At 45.7% G+C, this 17345-nt stretch overlaps 1 protein-coding gene across 1 annotated transcript in view; it reads left to right on the forward strand.

Moving 5' to 3' along the window:
• Positions 1-17345, forward strand: part of col13a1 (collagen, type XIII, alpha 1) — a 58617-nt gene that overhangs the window by 25842 nt on the left and 15430 nt on the right. Inside the window, exons 4-17 of the mRNA XM_068741114.1 lie at positions 1603-1629; positions 7961-8011; positions 10074-10109; positions 10571-10597; positions 10734-10760; positions 11538-11564; positions 11662-11688; positions 12069-12095; positions 14080-14121; positions 14599-14661; positions 15712-15804; positions 15956-15979; positions 16085-16102; positions 16514-16540. Of these exons, the coding sequence (XP_068597215.1) occupies positions 1603-1629; positions 7961-8011; positions 10074-10109; positions 10571-10597; positions 10734-10760; positions 11538-11564; positions 11662-11688; positions 12069-12095; positions 14080-14121; positions 14599-14661; positions 15712-15804; positions 15956-15979; positions 16085-16102; positions 16514-16540 (516 nt within the window). The remainder of the gene's footprint in view (positions 1-1602; positions 1630-7960; positions 8012-10073; positions 10110-10570; positions 10598-10733; positions 10761-11537; positions 11565-11661; positions 11689-12068; positions 12096-14079; positions 14122-14598; positions 14662-15711; positions 15805-15955; positions 15980-16084; positions 16103-16513; positions 16541-17345) is intronic.

Raw genomic sequence — 17345 nt, forward strand, 5'->3', positions numbered from 1 at the left:
ATCTTCACGCCACTTCTCTCCACAAGATCTAAGCATTTTAAGATCCTAAGACAGGTTTCAGGCAGCCCTGAGGTCTCAATGCAAAACACCTCTGCCTTAATAAGACTCGGTGTTTCAGGATTTAATCATTTTATTGATCATAAATACCAAAATTATTTAAAATCTGCTAAAATGATTTTGGTCTGGAAGATAGTTTTTTGAGAAGTTGCTGTGATGTCTGAGACCGATGAGTCCAAACCTGATTCGATTGGTTTAAAGTCTAATTAAAAGACTCGTGGCCTGCAGATGAAGCTCTTAGTCTGTCACTAAAGAGATCTTTTCCTCTCGTGGTGATAGAAAGTCCAAAAAAAGCACATTTGTTTTTAATGAAGTCGGAAAAGAGGGCGACGTGGTTTTCCATTCTTTTATTTAAGGGCGACTCGGTTGGTGCAGAATGATGATGCTCAGGTTCAGGTGCAGGATCACACGGAAGGAAAAAGAACACCAGTGAGAAAGGGAATAAATCAGCCCTCTTATTCTACACCCCAACTCTTCTTATTGAGCCGAGGGGGTGTCTCAGGGGACCCTACATCCCACGTACGATGGTCGGACCCCCCCTCTCCTTCCCATTCATTCAGCTTCACTTTACCAAATCGGAGCCACATGTTTCATAGAGTCACTGTGTAATTCAAGTGAAGGGTCCTTTCCGGGAGTGGATGACCTTTGGCCCCCAGCAGACAGCAACTGAAGTGCCAGTAGCAAACCGGCAGACACCCCCACGCTCGGATCTGGGCCACGCGTCTTTACGCGCTGCCAGGGCAGTTTAGCCAAAATACCGATGATCTGAGTAGCCCTGCGCCGGCTAAGCTAGCTGATTCAGCTAAACTAACTTTAGCCGATAGAGGCATAAGTAATAGTCGCGTAGCCATCTGGACCCGGTGTCGGCCATGTTGTTTCTAGTGAATGAAAGTTTATATTCATTCATAAAAACCAATACACACACACACAGTGCAGGTCTCTCAATGGATAATTATGGATGCCCTGCCAGAACTCGACAGCAGACGGTTGACGTTCTCCTCAAAGCTTCTGCAGCTCTTTGGAAAATGTCAAGAGTTCCTGTTTTGACTTCCGACCAATTAGCATTCCTCCTCGTTTACACAAAAAGCGCTGACTTTTCTTCCGCTCACTGGATGGTGAAACAACTTACCTGACTTCCTTCTCATTCTTGGAAACTGGACAGATCTGGGAATCTGTCTTTGCTAGATCTCTGCGCTTTGTCTCTGATGGAGACCGCGATGCTAAAAACATCCGCAGGTCCTTGTTTACAAGGCTCTGAAGTAGGCGGAGGTCAGGCGGACTTTTGTTCCACAGAAGCATGCGTCACCTAAAATCAATCTTTGCATGAGTCTTTGTGTCGGAGTCCAGAAATTGGTTTGTTCCTGTGTGTTCAGAAACATCTGGTGTTTAAATGTGACTGAGTGAAGGAGGCATGTTGCTGAAAAGACCGCAACAAAGTGCGGCCGTTTTATTCTGGCCTGTTCAGCGCAGGTATCTTTCATGATGTCCACATCTGGAAACTTACCCTTTCCTTAATGTAACAATTTTCTCTCACCCCTTTTTCAGGGTCCTCCTGGACGAGCAGGCTTTCCGGTAACTTTCTTTTTCACTTGTGTCTTTGCCTGTTTACGCGCTAGTTGCATGCGCATTAGGCATCACTGCGGTATTGATCCCTCCGCCTGATCTATTGAGTTTTTATGATCATAGATCATCCGTCATGTTAGAAAACTTCAGATACAAGAACACAAACTAAATTTAACAACCTAATACGGTCCAGACCTGCAGTTTGGCCAAATTAGTGCATGCGCGCATTAGCTGCCGTTAGTTAATCTACAATTCTACCTGGTAGAATAGCTTGCTTCTTAATAAATGAAATGTTGCTCGAGCCAAATATGCAGCAAACAACAAATAATTCCGATGCATTCAACGTAGAAGACATCAGTGCAGCGGTGAAAGCTCAGCTTTAGGCTCCGAGCTGCCGGCTGCATCGCACCTCATCTTCCTCGTCTCGATCCCTACTTGTTCTACACTTCTAACGCTCACACAACTTCCACGGACGCTTCCGTCTCCATCCCCGTCCTCTCTCCGGTGTCGTCCTCTCAGCATGTCGGACTCACACGTCTTTGTCCTCGGTCGCCTGTTACGATCAGCAGAGCAAAGACAGAGCCATGAATCCGTCCACCACAGAGGGCAGCCCAGGGTTTTCTTCCAATGCCGGAGTTTTGCTGACGTTTCACGTCAAAACGAGGATTTGTGATTGATTGCGCCCGTCAAGCAGTGGGAAATGAACTCACCTGCGGTATTTGACTGAATGAGGGTAGGAGGTTGTGGTTTTGTTTTGTCTTTTATTTTTGGGGAAAGAGGACCTGTTAGAGTTAAAAATCAGGGAACAGTGTGTTTTCCATGGAATGTGGTCATTCCAGAATCTGATATTTTAGGCCTTTTTAAAACAGAGGCTAGTAAACATATCAGGTTTCCGTCTCTCTCACTTGCACAGTTCTATACCTCTACATGCTGGGAGCTAAAGGTCAAGGTGTGCAGTGTTGCTGTGATCCCCACTAACTCCTGGGCAACTGCGATTTAAGAATGAAATAATTCACTCAGAATTAATCACGCTAACATCAAGCGTCTGCCTTCATCTGCACGAATCCGGTGCTGCTGTGATCGTCCGTGTGTGGCCGAGCTTCAGAAGTTTCAACGTCGGACTCTTGAAGTCACGCATAAATCCTTTTGACTGCAGTTAAAGCTCAAGGACTGCGCTGTGTGTGTGTGTGTGTGTGTGTGTGTGTGTGAAAACAAAAAGGCAAGGAAGACACCGATGTGTTTTTGTTTTGCACAAGATCATACCTGATGAATGCAAATTACGCGAGGAAGTTTGTTGCCTCCGAGCTGTAAAGACTGAATCAAAGGTTGCTCTCAATCAGCAAACGATGACTTTAGATCCGCCTAAATCTCTGCGTAATGAACTGAAACCACTTGAGCTTCTGTCATAGGTCTCTGTGTAAATCAGGACCTTGGACAGGGCTTCAAAGTGCTGCCAGCTCGACGGTATTTAAAGGCATTTAAAAATATAAGGCATGGAGATCAGCACATCTGAAGGACCGTTGGTCAAATTAAAATGAAAGGAGGCGCCGTGTCCTCGTGAGCTCTGATGGTTATATTGGGATTCTGTGACCCAGCCTTAGTTTGGTCATGGATTCATAGCTTCAGAATAAGATCGGTAGTTTATGTTTCACTCGGGCATCAATCTGACAGAGTTGAGGATCACTGGACAGTCGTTGACATTTGCGTCCGTGTCAGCGAGATTTAAGTTGTTGGCTTTTGGTTTTGATGGCTTTTTAGGTGAGGTCAGGAGGAGGAAACCAGAAGAGCTGCTCTAATTGGCTGAAAAGCTGCATCGAAGTAACATCTAAAGACTTCAAGCATCTGGATTCACAGATGCTGATTCGTCAAGGCCTTAAAAGTCTTAACAGTCTTTGTAGCATCCAACCCTCTCCACCCTTAAACAGGTGGACAGCCTGACTTCCAGCATGGTGCCATGCCCCGCAGCTATAACTGGCCTTATCTCTTTGATCAGCCAACTCTCCAACCATGTTCACGGCTTTGAAATAGATGTGTTTGTCCCGGTTATTTCAATGCCACTGACATGTATGGTGGAAAAGTCCTCCTAAACCACGGAGCAAGGACTTTAGCTCCATACGCGTCAAAGCAGAGGTTTGGCCGAAGGAAAGCCGATGCTCACTTTTCAACGGTATTCCGTCGTACATATCGGAAGTATGGCGTTGCAATGCTTAGCTGGCTCGTCTCACCGTCAGGCATGGCACGTTTAACAGACTGAGCCCTCTCAACATACATGATTAAATCCTTAAAAGGACACCATGACACCAAGACTTTCATAAACGTGGTCCAACCAGTGCGTGTCTCTCCAAATCAGTAATGGTACCCATGAGGTCCAACAAGTTTTTATAGAACTTTACTGATGGTAAAAAAACGCTTTATTTTTATACTGTAATAGTGACAGTCTGTTAAATGAGAATTTAGTTATACTGCATCCTGAAAGACAGACTTTAAGTTTACATGTCAATGTGTCCTTTTAAGTGTTCTGTCCTGCCTAACCTTCACGTTGACCCCTGTCCCTTTTGAATTTGGATTGCTCAATAGGGTGACAAAGGAAGTATGGGGATTCCGGGGAGAATGGTGAGTGACTTGTGCATCAAGCAAATTATAGTAGTGATGTAATAGGGGGGGTAGTAGAGATTTCTGTTTAATGGTTTCAACATGGGGGGAGGGGGGAGATTATGTGCATTTTAAAAAGTTCTGAATTCACTAGTTTTAGACTTTTTGGCCTTTAGTCCACTGTGATGATCATCTTGATGCAGCACTTACTGAATCTTACCTCCATGTAGCTCCTCATCACACATCCTCCGGGTCTCAGTGCGCTTTGTGCAAACATGGTTCAACAAAATGCAGTTTGAAAGTCAATTGTCTGCATAAACATTCGTCACCTTCGGCGTGCAGCATTTGCACGCTTTGTGCTTCAAACTAATGACATGCATTGCATTTGAATTGGCAGATTAATTGTGAGTTGATGCCAAAGTATCGGTTTGTCATTTTTTGAAAGTTGCAGAAGTGCCTGATTCCAGCATTGAAATCGAATGCTTCGAATCACGCCATATGAAAAGGCAAACCCATTTACTGAAGCTCACTGAGGCCTTTAGCTTCCACTCAGCTCCCCTTTAGCGCTTTCACCATTTCTCCATGGCCAGTAATGGAGGATGTTGCATGCCTCGAACCCTCTCCATGTCTCTAACACCGATTCCTCTCTCTCTCTTGTGTCTCCCTGTCCTCTTCACACCTCTTTGCATGCGACTGTGCCTGCTGTGACTGATCCCAGGGCTTAAAAGGACGAGCAGGGGAGAAGGTAAGTTTAGAATCACGTGCCAGCCGCATGATTATTTGATATTTAGCTCCAGCTAAAGACAAACTGCAAGTTTTCCATCATTTGGTTGCATTCGGATCAACCCTGTCATCCTGCATCAGTGAAAATAGGATGAAGGTTCAATGAAACGGTGGAATAAAAACACACTGTCATTTGAGACATTTCTATAATGTGGTTTTGAGCAGAGCGCTTCAGGGTTTTTTTGCGCTTACAGGTAGCGTATTATTAAATCAGGAAATATATTTTCATACAGCGAGTAAGAGTCACAATTTGTAAACGGTTTCCCACCCTGGTTGGATTACCTGAACTCTCTGCACCATGAAACACAATAGCAACAATTTGTCACTGAAGCGTTCGGCGGTTCTAATTTAAAACTCCCCTCAGAAAATGGGCGGACGTTTATAGAGGCCACCGCAGAGCAAACGAGGTCTCAAGGAGGCCGGAGAGCGAGCCGAGTTGTATTTTCAGATAAATGAATGCCGTTACTGGAGCACTGGGCAACAGTTGAGTCTTCAAACCACAAATATGACCCGTCAGCTGGGGAAGAAAGGACAGATATTGGCCTCAAGGTGGACATTACATGTAATTTCATTTTACTCTAAGCGCTGATGTCTCCCATTTGGCTTCACGAGGTGCAAAAGCGTGTCAATACAGACGGTAGACATGCCGTATTTCTTCCAATGTCAGCAGCAGGGGAACGTAAAGATCATTTTTATTCACATCAGTGCAATGAACTCTATTCTAGCCAGTTAAAAGCATGGCTGCTTACAGGCTCACACATAAAACAAATGTCCTGCCGGGAGCCTTGGATCCGTTTACAGGCTGCAAAGGACAATAGAGTGAGAGTGAGTCCCGGTCCTGTTTGCTCTTTTGCCTGTGGACAAGGACGTCGATGCATGTGCATGATGCATACCTGATTATTTCACCATGTATGTGGCTAATTGTGTAATTCAAACAACTGCTTTCAGCTCTGCAGAACATTTTAGCCCGTTTTGTTTAAAGGTTCTGGCTATTTTATTTATTGTTTTGCTGCTGCAATCTACCAAACATGTTGCAAACATTTATGGTCGATTGCACCACAATGAGAAGAGTAAGGGACTCTATCGGTAGAAGGATGCCGAGGATGGAACTGCCAGGGAACAGGGCTAGAGGACGACCCAGGAGAAGACACGTGGACGTAGTGAGGGAGGACATGAGAGTGGCTGTTGTTGGGGAGGACGATGCAAAGGACAGGGTGAGGTGGAGGACGTTGGTTTGCTGTGGCGACCCCTTAGGGGACGAGCCGAAAGTCCAGAGAGAGCACCGCAACGAGAACCTGTCAACTTATGTGGTGGGAACTCCCACAGGTGTCACCAATACGCAAGATAGAGTAGGAGCCGAGTCCAAACCGGATAGTAAACGGGTTGGTTTGGTTCAAAATGTCAGAATATGGAAGGGCGTCCTGGTTGAGATGCCGTCCTCTTAATCAGTCAGTCAAAACAAAAGTAGTCTGTGCCTCAGCTCGATGTGTGTGAGAAAAGAAAGAGTAGCCCGAACAGAAAAGTGGAAAGCGGAGAAGCAGACCGTGCAGTGGCAGCTTTTTGGACCGCTCTGCCGATCCACATCCAAAATAATCCAATGGCTTCCGTTGTATTTCTAGGCAGGGGACATACTGTAACGGGGCAGTTGGGATTTGTGCCATGTGCGGTTCGTCTCTCACAGTAGCTACAAGGAGAGAGAGAGGGGGATTAAAACAATCCAGGAATGACACGCAGCAGACTTGGCCGTAGGTCACATCTTGACAGGAAGCGTCTTCCTCAGGACAGGAAGTGCGAAGCCGGCGTTCCAGAAGGCGAAAGTGTTCAAACAAATGGCTTCTGTGGGTTTTTGTTGGGAGAGTGTTTGGTGGAAGTGAGAGGCGATCTGAGCCAAGCGAGAGTTAAAGGAAACAACAAAAGGCCTGGTGGATTGGTTTTGTCAAAACCAACAAAGAAGAGAGCAGGACGACAGCAGACAAATCAACCTTATCTAGAGGGACAAGCTCCGCCTTCAGCAAGAGGATTTCTCCCTGATTGGTCCTGGTTATTTGGAGTTTCGGTGTATCTGCAGATTCTCACTTGTCTTTTCTACTGTAGTTGTCGAAAACCAAGGTAGTAACTAAAAACTGCCTCAGATGTCAAAAACCCTCCTTTTCCATCCTTGCCTCTTCCTTCAGGGGGGATTGATCTGCCATCTAACGGAGGGCGAGGAAATAAATTCTCGCCCTCTTAAAGCCGACATTTGTTCAGAAATATTTAGAGCCGCTTGTCTTTGATAGATGACTCTCAGATATGCACTTGAGATAGGGTTTCGTTTAAGGAGAAGCTAATAAGGGAGAGTGCTGGTAACCTGAGTTGGGCCAGTCTAGCCCCCCTCCCCCCCAGTAGTTTGTGGGACTGTGCAGTCGCGGCGGCTGCACAGGATTCCTGCTGTCACACTGAAAATCTGTTATTTTGCACCGATTCCATCCTCAAGGTGCTTTTTGGAAAGAGCTGCAAACCTTTTGAGTTCAAGTCGGACAGAGTCAGCCCTTCGATCCCGAATTCAAATTGTATTGGTTTGGCACGACAGTCATAGTAAAGCATCAAGCTTGATCACGCATTTAAAAAAATTCCAAGTTGTAATGAGGGAATCGCACGAATCAAAGAGAGAACGTAAGTTACCTGCTAGACATCTGGATGCTACGGGCTGGACAATCCCCAGATATCGTCTGTACCTTCTGCAGGATGCATTTCTGACAATATTCATGACTTAATCCTTCAAGTTTAGTATAGTTTCCATATTCCTGTTTTAGCAGAGCATCAAAAACTTTCACGTTTCATTCTACTATGTTGATATGACGACCCCAGCGCTGACTCAAATCAATATGCTGAGTATTTGTATTTGTAATGCTGTTTGTAGAGGTGAAGTGGGATCAGCCCTTGATCTTCTGTTTTCAGTACTTTCTTCTTCTCTTTCCCTCTACAGGGAGCACCAGGCGAGCCAGGTCTATCCATCATTGGACCAAGAGGACCTCCTGTAAGTGTCTTCACCTCCCTTCTTCTACTCATAAAACTCATCTTGAATCTGCCTTCTCGCATACATTTATTGTGCGTTTTACTGTATAAATGACCTTTGGAAGGAGTTTATTGTGACCCATACATTTGTTAGGCGGCGACCTCTAGTGGCCGTAGCAATTAGGATATAAGTGATTAAAATCTCTTTACAGAGGAGGTTGGGGTGGATGGATCCAAAACGAGGGCAACAAAAAACCTCTGTTTTTCAGAAGTAATTTTATGCAAGAAAAAAAGAGCTCAAAGTGTTTTAAAGAAAGGCAGAACTTAAATAAAAGGGATAGAAATAAAAATAAATAAGAATGAAAATACCTAAAAAAAAAAAACCTTTGTAATTATTGAGATTTAATGAGAGTATCAATAATCCATAGCATGTTTCTGTGTGTATTACCATCATGTAACCAAACTGGCCATTGGATCGTCTGGGCCGTAAGTCGCTCGCACCCCAATGCTCTCTTGTTATTTATGAGAACGGTAATGTAAGATGGGAGTTATTCTTTCTCGTGTGAATCTCGTCTAATTTTGGTAGACCTCTGCTGAACACATCAGGTTCTCAGACACCAACAGTCCCTTTAAGTGCTTTTGACTTTGAGAGATTTGTTCTTTCCAGGCTTCTGTAGGGAACTTGGCTCAGATTTGTTAGGCCAGACACATCGGATTGCAATCAGGGCCAGGTGAATGAACCACAAATGGTTGAATGATTGCACTGGAAATAATCTTAAAGGGGATTGGAGCTGTGGCATAGCTGCAAATGGCATCATTAATCATGCTTGTTATATCACAAACAAAGGGAGGGCTGTTATGCTGACACCAGGTTGTGGCGGACGCCAGTGTTTTCTCCACTGCAAATTGCATCATGTTCTTTGGCATGGCAAAGAGTCTCGCCATCTTAAGTGGAGCGCACATCTGTTTAGCTAATTGACGGTTATTACAATCGTTACCTTTGTGCCTGCTCTTCCTGGATGGTAATAGGCAGCTTGACGAATGGCAGGCTGTGGAGGAAGCTCTGTGTCGTCGAAGCCAAGCTTGGAGCTCAGAACCAGTCAGTCAGAAACACAGAAGCAGGTGAGATCGACGTGGGAAACTCCATCCCTGACCTCAGCTGGAGCGAGGGAGTCAATTCAACGGAGACGTGATTTGAACGAGAGGAGATGTGCTTAAGTGCCTCGACGTCTTCACACGTTGTCGTTCCTTTGGGTTAGGTAGATCAGTGTGTTGATCATGTTCCACCGCAATAACAGCTTTTAAGCTAACAGCCTGAGCGAAAATAAGTCATCCCTCAAAACTGAGCTGCTGCGGAAAGACTGCTTCGTGCAATGCCAACATCCAGCAAAGGTCGGCTTACGTTGAGTCTCAAAGTTTAGCAGAAATAGCTAAGAAGCTCTTTAATAATTATGGAAATTATTAGCAATTTTAAGGAAAGTGTATTAACATTTTTGGATTCACACCAAAATTAAATCGGAACTTTTCCTGGCCCATTCCCAGTTTCCTTGCCCTGTTCCCAGTTAATGCTACCAAAGATTGTGGAAGTCCGTCTCAGAGCTTTGGCTAATTTAGCTAACAAACCAAACACTTGAGTTAAAATATTAGCTCAACCTTGTTTCTCTGTTCATTATCCGCCATCTTTACCTTTTTTATTTCCATTCCTTGCCATTATGGATATCAAACGTCTTGCACCGGCACTAATATCGGAGTAGAACAGCTCAAACAGGCCGTTATTAGATGATTCCGGCTAATCGTCATCGGCATGCGCTCATTGAGCTCATTCACCAGCCGTCGCATCGGAATTCTTTGTTCATTCCATTTCGGCATCCAGTTTCCTCCTGCACATACCTAATGTCTTCCCCAGAGTCTTACTCCTTGTGTCAAAATCAATTTCGCCTCCTCACCAAATATCTCAATGCAGTGGAGGGACAGGGAAGCAGGACTGGGTCTTCTTTCACTGACTTACAGCGGATTCTTTGCGCCAGCCTTTGAAGGCAACAAACACACCGATTGATTGATTGTTTGTTTTTGCTTGTCTTCAGGGACAACCGGGAACCCGAGGATTTCCAGGATTTCCAGTAAGTTGTGATCCTTCTGTCACATCGATGCTTTAAAATATGGAATTCTAGTACTTAAATAGGTCTTGGTTACCAAAGTGGGAATAAGATCGTGACCTCATCTATGAACTCTTCTCTTGCATAATGAGGTTTGACATGAACTGAAATCCGAGCTAGCGAGTGCGCTAACGGCGGGTCAGTTCATGAACCTGATTAACTTTTTATTCGTTGAATAGCAGAGAGTCGTCTGCCAAACGACACAAAGACTTTTACTTCTGTATGACACCTCAGGTGAAGCAAAGGTGCTGCTCCATCCAAAACCAGGATACATAAGACGACATGGAATCAGGGCTAAACTTCACCGCATGTCATCTTTATTATTATTTAGCCAATATTTAAAAGTCACTAGTTCTGGAAATGATGTAATAGGGGGGAGAAATCTTTCCACATGTTCTCAAATATCTTCTTTTCCTTTATCCAAGGGTCCGATTGGATTGGATGGAAAACATGTGAGTGTTCCTAAGTTCCTGTGAAGATTTGAAATGCCTCATAAAATCTGTCGTTATTTTCTTCCAAACTCAAATGGAGATATCTGTTCAAGTCGGCTCAAACGTTTCGCCTCTCACTATTAAACTGTTCACACAGGGACAGCACGGAACGAAGGGAGACATCGTAAGTAAACCTTTAAATCTGTACTTTATTAAGGTTTTATCAGCTAACCAGCACTCATTTATCTCGATGAATTGTTGCCGTGGGTTTTTTTAAACATCCACTAGAGGGCAGTGAAAACAACAAATATGGCGACGTACTCGACGGCGGTCTGTTAGGTCATTTAAAATATCGGAACGTTTTTGCAAGTCGCTTTTTTTTTTTTTCTTCGTTAATTGTAGCTACACTGCCCCCAACTTTTTCCACTGGTATTGCGCAGTTTCTTCCTTCTCCAGCGTTTCTGCAAACACCAAATATTTGCAAAAATATCAAACCAGAAGAGGTGTGGAGCCCAAACATGATCCTTCTCCACCCTTAATGCACACCTACAGTACAAAGAAAGATTGAAATAAAAACTTTCTTTTGATGTGTTAATCCAGAACGTTCCTCTCTGGACATCGGATTGAGAATATCACCTCATGCTGACTCCTGGGGGGGCTTCTTTAATTTAGCTGTGTTCCAGGTTGATTAATGGACTTGGAATAACCTCTTGCTTCCCGCTCTCCTTCCTGACAAATGTCAGAGCATTAAAAATGGCTTTGAGTGGGGGGTCTGTTAATTGAGGTGGGCCGGTTGTGTCCTACTGGGCGTTCTCCCTTTCGTCCCTTCGGCGAAAACGATAATTGGAATCGACTTTTCATTTTTGCTCCTGTTGATTTTCTTTTCTTCATGCATGTTTAATTATTTGTCTCGATCCAAATAAATGGTTAAATGACGTGGCGTGCCGCTGTTGTCTTCCAGGGTCAACGTGGTTCTAAAGGACTCCCGGTGAGTCTGACGTTAGCCCTCAGATGTTAACCGGCTAATCCTCGACGAGAACAGCTCGGCTAGCTGATCTGACGCACTCATGTTCTTTGCTTTCTAGGGGGAACCAGGACCCAAAGGGGAGAAGGTGAGATACAAGCTCTGCTGTTTTACCAGCGTGCGGTTTCAGGTTTAGCTCAACAGGTTGAGATGTCTTCTACGGGTCAGAATAAGGAAAAGATCAACCACGCTTTGGATCCCATATTTGATAAACTCTATAATTTGCAAGGCAGACTTCCTGATCCTCACCCACGATCGAGTAACCTTGATGACATCAGTATGACATCATTAGAGTGTTTTCTTACACTGCGTTCTCCAAGAGCAGTAAAGGACACATTATTCTGACCTTACAGGCCCAGCTGCGTTCCCCGTGACAAATAAACATGTGAAACTGATTATAATTAATGTGAAAGGTCTTCTGTTTGCGGTTTTCTTAATTCGGATTGACTGTTTTTCTTCTTTCTCCAGGGCGTATGTGGAGACTATACACACAGGGTAAGGAAACATTTCCGTGCCACTAATTCGTTCTCATTAAAGTTCCACAAAACGCTACTTCATCACCAACGTTTATGCTAAATATGTGAGTCTGTCTTTGTTTTTTTTTATGATGTAAAACTCTTAACCTGTGGTGTCCATCCTACAGCCAATAATAGCATCCCAGGAGTCCACCTGGATGGATAGGGTCAGGACAGGGTAGCAGAAGCTGCACAGAGGAAGGGCTAGAACACGCAGAGCTTTCCAGCCCTTTGGCCCGCCGTCTCTGGAGTTTGGCTAGTCGAGGGAAAATAAAGCAGTTGCTGGTGGTCTGCTGGAGCATGGAGTCCGACATGATAAGAGTCTGTGTGTGGGGGGCGCCAAGAATAAGAGTCTCCGGTGTAAAAGGGGATTTTTGAGATAAGCTAATTTCCAGAATAATTCGGCCTTCTGGCTGTCCGACGGATCAAAGTGGTTTGTGTTGGAAGCTCTGCAGTCTTTTTTCTAAGTCCTGCTCAATTTTTCATGTAAAGGGGAGGCCTCCAATTCTGAGTTGCTGTAAATGGAGGTAACACTTTCAAGGTTTGGACAGTTTTCCTTTCCAGACACATCGACAAGTATTTCATGGGATTTATTCTGTAGCGGATGTTTCAGACGAAGCTTTGTTCAGGAGTCTGGGAAAATACTTCATTTGCTTTCTCTTGGGGAATAAGATGAGATTGATGCCGAGTCATCACGTGGCGAGCCTGAGCCCAATGGGAACCAAAAGAATACGGGTATAGTCGTCGACATAGAGCCCACGCAGACACGGAAAGAACATACAAACTCTACACAGATAGGATTCTAACTTGCTGTGACGTGACAGCGCTAACCACTGTGCCACCATGCCACCCACGAAACGAGGAGTAAAAAGACACTCTTTCCTCTCGGTGGACATCGTGGATGAGACGGCAGAAACTGTTGCGCGCTCGATTCGCTTGCTCGCTTTGTGGCGTGTTGAAAACAGACAAACCGCCGCACTCGTAAAGTCGATCTGTCGTAAGTTGACGACTCGCTGTACCACTAAGAACGACTAGAAACAAGTAACTTCCAGTTTTTCATGCTCAGCAAAGACACGAGACTCGCGTCCGTCCCATCTGCTTCCTCTCTGGACAGCGTTCTGAGATGTTGACCGTGAAATGAACGCAGTCGTGTGTTTGTGTACTTGGATTACGGCTCGCTGATGAAATGACCGCCTCCCTGGTGCAGGGCCTCTTCGTGCAGGATCTTCCTCTGAAAGCCCTGGCTGCCTTGCGCTCCAGTCAGGCTCTGATGCTGAAGGTTTGTTGGGAGACAATCCCACAGTGGGCGGGGTCACCAAGTCGTGCCGCAAAGAGAGACAGTGCCTTAGCGCCACGGCGCTCCTCGGCGCTCTGCTGTCCACCTTAAAGAGATCCAAAAAAAAAAAAAAGGTCAATGTGGTTCTCATAGTCGCTCAATGCGAGCTGTACGGAAAGACAGGAAGCCAATATCAAAGCTAAATGGTTTTAATTGGAGGAAATCTGTTGGAAATCTTTTGCAAAGAGAAGGAAACTCTTTGGAGAATCTTTATTCCCTCTCAATATCAATTTAACGAAATTATAAAATGACTTTATTTGCCGCTTTAATATTGGCAGCCGTAGACTTCCTTAATGTCACGCCTGTTTCTTGTGGCGGTGGATAGATGAGGGTCAAAGCAGCACATTCGCCTACTTTTGCGACCTTTACACCCTTGATTTATATTCACTGATAAGATTTAAGTACATATTTCCAAATAAACTGTTAAACAATCGTCACTTACTTTGAGCTTCAGTTTTCAGTGAAAGCCTGAAGCTTTTGCATAATGAATATTTTTTGGGAAATATGTACGCGATGTAAAAAGTAGGCGAGCTGCGGCGGGTGCCGCTCGGTTACCGGTGTCGGCGGGGTCGCACCTGCACGCCTTCGCTCCTAAACGTGTATCTGATCATGCCGGTCATCTCAACAGAAGCGGCGCATTGTGCAGCCCTGTGTTGGACAGTTGGCCACAGTAAGTCTGGATGTGCACTGTCACTGTACTGCTGTACTCTTTGTGGCAAGACTGGCGGCCCACCTCTGCTCCGCCGCAAGCTAGGGGCCTGGCCTGCTGCGAACGGGGACAGCGATGCACGTAGATCACGAGCAGCAGATGCTCGAGGGAATACAACCAACGCCTTCTCACGGCATCCCGGTGCATCGGCCAACCCCCTCGGCCACTCCAGGCCCGTAGTTTGCTGTTCTGGTGCCTGTTCTTATTTATTTTATCTCTCTTCTTCCTTGTTTTCGCTCCTTTGCGTTCCCTTTTCCTTGCTTTTTATTTTCCACTCACGTGTTCTATTTCTATTTTTCCACCATATCCTTCCCCCGTTTCTTCCCTCCCTCCTTCTTCTGGCTCTACCTTCTTTCCTTTCTGTGGCCTCCTGGTGACCTTTACCCTCCGACCTTTTTGCACCGCTGGCCACCTGTGCTTTGTGACTGCCCCTGGTAGATGTTGCCTATCACCGTGCGCAACATGCCCTCAATAAGCCCTCTAATCCTAAAACGCCTCAAGGTACAATTCTCTCTGCCCCCCCCCTTTGCCCGTCCCGTGGATGCCAACCGCCGGCCATTGCCAAAACTCCGCCCAACCTCTCCGCCATCATGCTGAAATTAACCAACCTTTGGCTGCTACAACTTCTGAATGTTTAGAGATAGTCGAAACTCAACGGTGGAAAAATAATGTCAATTTTAATTTAAGAATTTGTAAATCTTGAATGAAAACATTGGATGGTGAAATAAATGCAGATTTCTGACACGGACTAAACGCATCTGTGTGGAGGAGCGTCACCTGGACGTTGATCAACACACTGATGGAAGACGCATGCAAACGTTTTTTATAGTAAATGGGTATTTCCATCTGCAGATGTCTTACCAAAAACAAATATTAGCGTGTTACAATCAGGAAGTCACATTTTAATGATTAGTGGGAATTCTTCGGCACGACACAAAGCAGAACCAGATTCAGGATGCGTAGCAGCCAAGTTCCTCTCAGCGTTTGAGCTGTGCTGTGCTTTTGCTGTCGGCGAGCATTCGTCAAATTAGCTGCAGGAAGAACTGAAATCAGGCGCATTCACAAAAAAAGATGATCCTCTGTGGAATGGCTGGAGTATCTTTGACAAGTCCTGGAAAAGCGAGGCATCGGCGCCGACTCCTTCTCCGTGACTTTGACCGCTTCCGAGTTGCTTCGGGTTTCACAGACAGCTGATGTCACGTATTTAGAAATGCTTCAGGGATTTAGGCTCCTTGCCCAGGATCAAGGGGGTACCTTTGGGCATTTAGGAAACCTTTGCCCCAAGGCTCCATGTCAGCAGATAAAACCCCCGGAGGAGCTTACATGCGAACCTTGAGTTAAGAATACTTCATCCCATGCAAGAGTTCATAAGTTCAAGAGACAATCCTTGTGCTCAAGCATTATAACCGCTTGCTTTGCTCCCTAGCTAACTGCCCTCTCGTCCGTCCCCCCCCCCCCCCCCATGTCGTATAGTGTGATGTTGCTGTGTTGGCATGGCCGTGTGAGCTAGGCTCGCTCCAGCAAGGCAGGTTGTAACTCAAGGTCTCTCAGCAGGGCGAGCCTGGACTGCAAGGACCCCCCGGACCACCGGGGCCATCCGGACCCCCCGGGACCCCAGGCTTGAACGGAGCCAGTGGCCCACCAGTGAGTCGTAGTCCGAGTTGGTCTAGGAATTTGACTTGTATACATCTCAATCGCCATTTGACGTTTTTGGAGCCATGATCGGCCTTGCGTGAGGCGGGCCAGGGAGCCTGGGTGTTCATTTGCTGTAAAGATCTTTGTCCTCTTCATACAGGGTAAACCAGGGAAAGACCCGAGGGTGAGCTTTGGTTCAGTGAGTCCCCCCCATTTTTACTTTCTTAGAACTTTGTCATCAGTAAAGGTTCGTTGGCGTGACGTTAACCTTTCTGCTTTGTTTCTGCAGCTTTTACCAGGACTCAAGGTAAACACATTTGTCTTCTTGTCCAAACAGCGAAATACAGACAAACACACTCCGGCCCAAATGAAACAAGCCGCGTTTCCACGCCGACCGGCAGCACCTTGCACAACAATGCACATTCCGTTTGAACTGGATGAGCGGCTCGCCACACGGCGCTTCAATTGTCATGGATTATTTAAAACGAGCACGGCAGATTCCTGAGCTCAGAGAGTCGTTATAAACGCCACACAAGGAGTTCTCACTTCAGGTTGACCAATCATAGCCAAAGCACGGCTGGGTGGGGGAGCTGGGCTTGAAGTCCTCCAGTGAAGCCTGCTCTTTTGTGCAGCTGTCAAAATAAAATACTAATCAAACCAAATTTTGCATTTACATTCGTGTTTTGTCTGAACACACTTTTTTGTTTTATCTCTGCAGGGTGAGCCGGGTCTGCCGGGACTAAAGGTGAGCCCCCTTCCCTGTTTCACCTTTGAAATGGAATCAGACCGACAGAATCCAGTCGGCTGGTGTTTTAGAAAGTTGACATATAGGACAGACGTGGATCTGCAGGTTCTACAGAGCCAGAAGAACCGAGTCCATCCTGTAAGAACTAGAAACAAAAGAAAGTGAAAAGTGATGCAAATGCAAATGAAAAAAGTTCGAACTCACGCTGGATGAGCCCAGAAGGGATTCCTCTTAAGACTACCCAAGACTTTTTGAGTAGTTCTGATAAATAAAGACTTTGTTTTCCAGTCTTTCCTGCGAATCGTCGCTGATATTTGACTTCCTGTCTCTCCAACAGGGCGATCAAGGGGAGGTCGGCCCACTTGGTCACGAAGGCTCAAAGGTGATTATTTTCTCTTTGCACCTGCCGTGTTCTGTTTCGGGCTCTTTGTTAGACCTCCTGCGGTCATTTTCGTAGATGTTACTTGATGATGGCTGCGCAGAAGTTTAGACGTCTGGTAGTCGGGTCTCGGATTCTACTCTGTGTTTGGGCTTGGAACCGAACCCAGCAGGAAAACGGCATCGATGGAAACGTAAAGCCAGCATTCACACCGGAAAGAATTCCATCGGAAGGCTTGTGCTTTATCGGAGCACGAGTGAGATGAGCGGACGCAGCCTGTCCTCGTGCATTAACCTTTTAGCTGCATTGTTCCAGACCTTTAACCCCCCCCCCCCCCGCATAGAAGGCTGTACTTTCTACTATTGCGGTGTTGTTCTGAAGGTCAGTGGCTGTAAGAGCTATTCGGCGAGGCTTAGGTCATGCTTT

Source organism: Brachionichthys hirsutus, chromosome 7 (assembly GCF_040956055.1).
Source record: "Brachionichthys hirsutus isolate HB-005 chromosome 7, CSIRO-AGI_Bhir_v1, whole genome shotgun sequence".
NCBI lineage: Eukaryota > Metazoa > Chordata > Actinopteri > Lophiiformes > Brachionichthyidae > Brachionichthys > Brachionichthys hirsutus.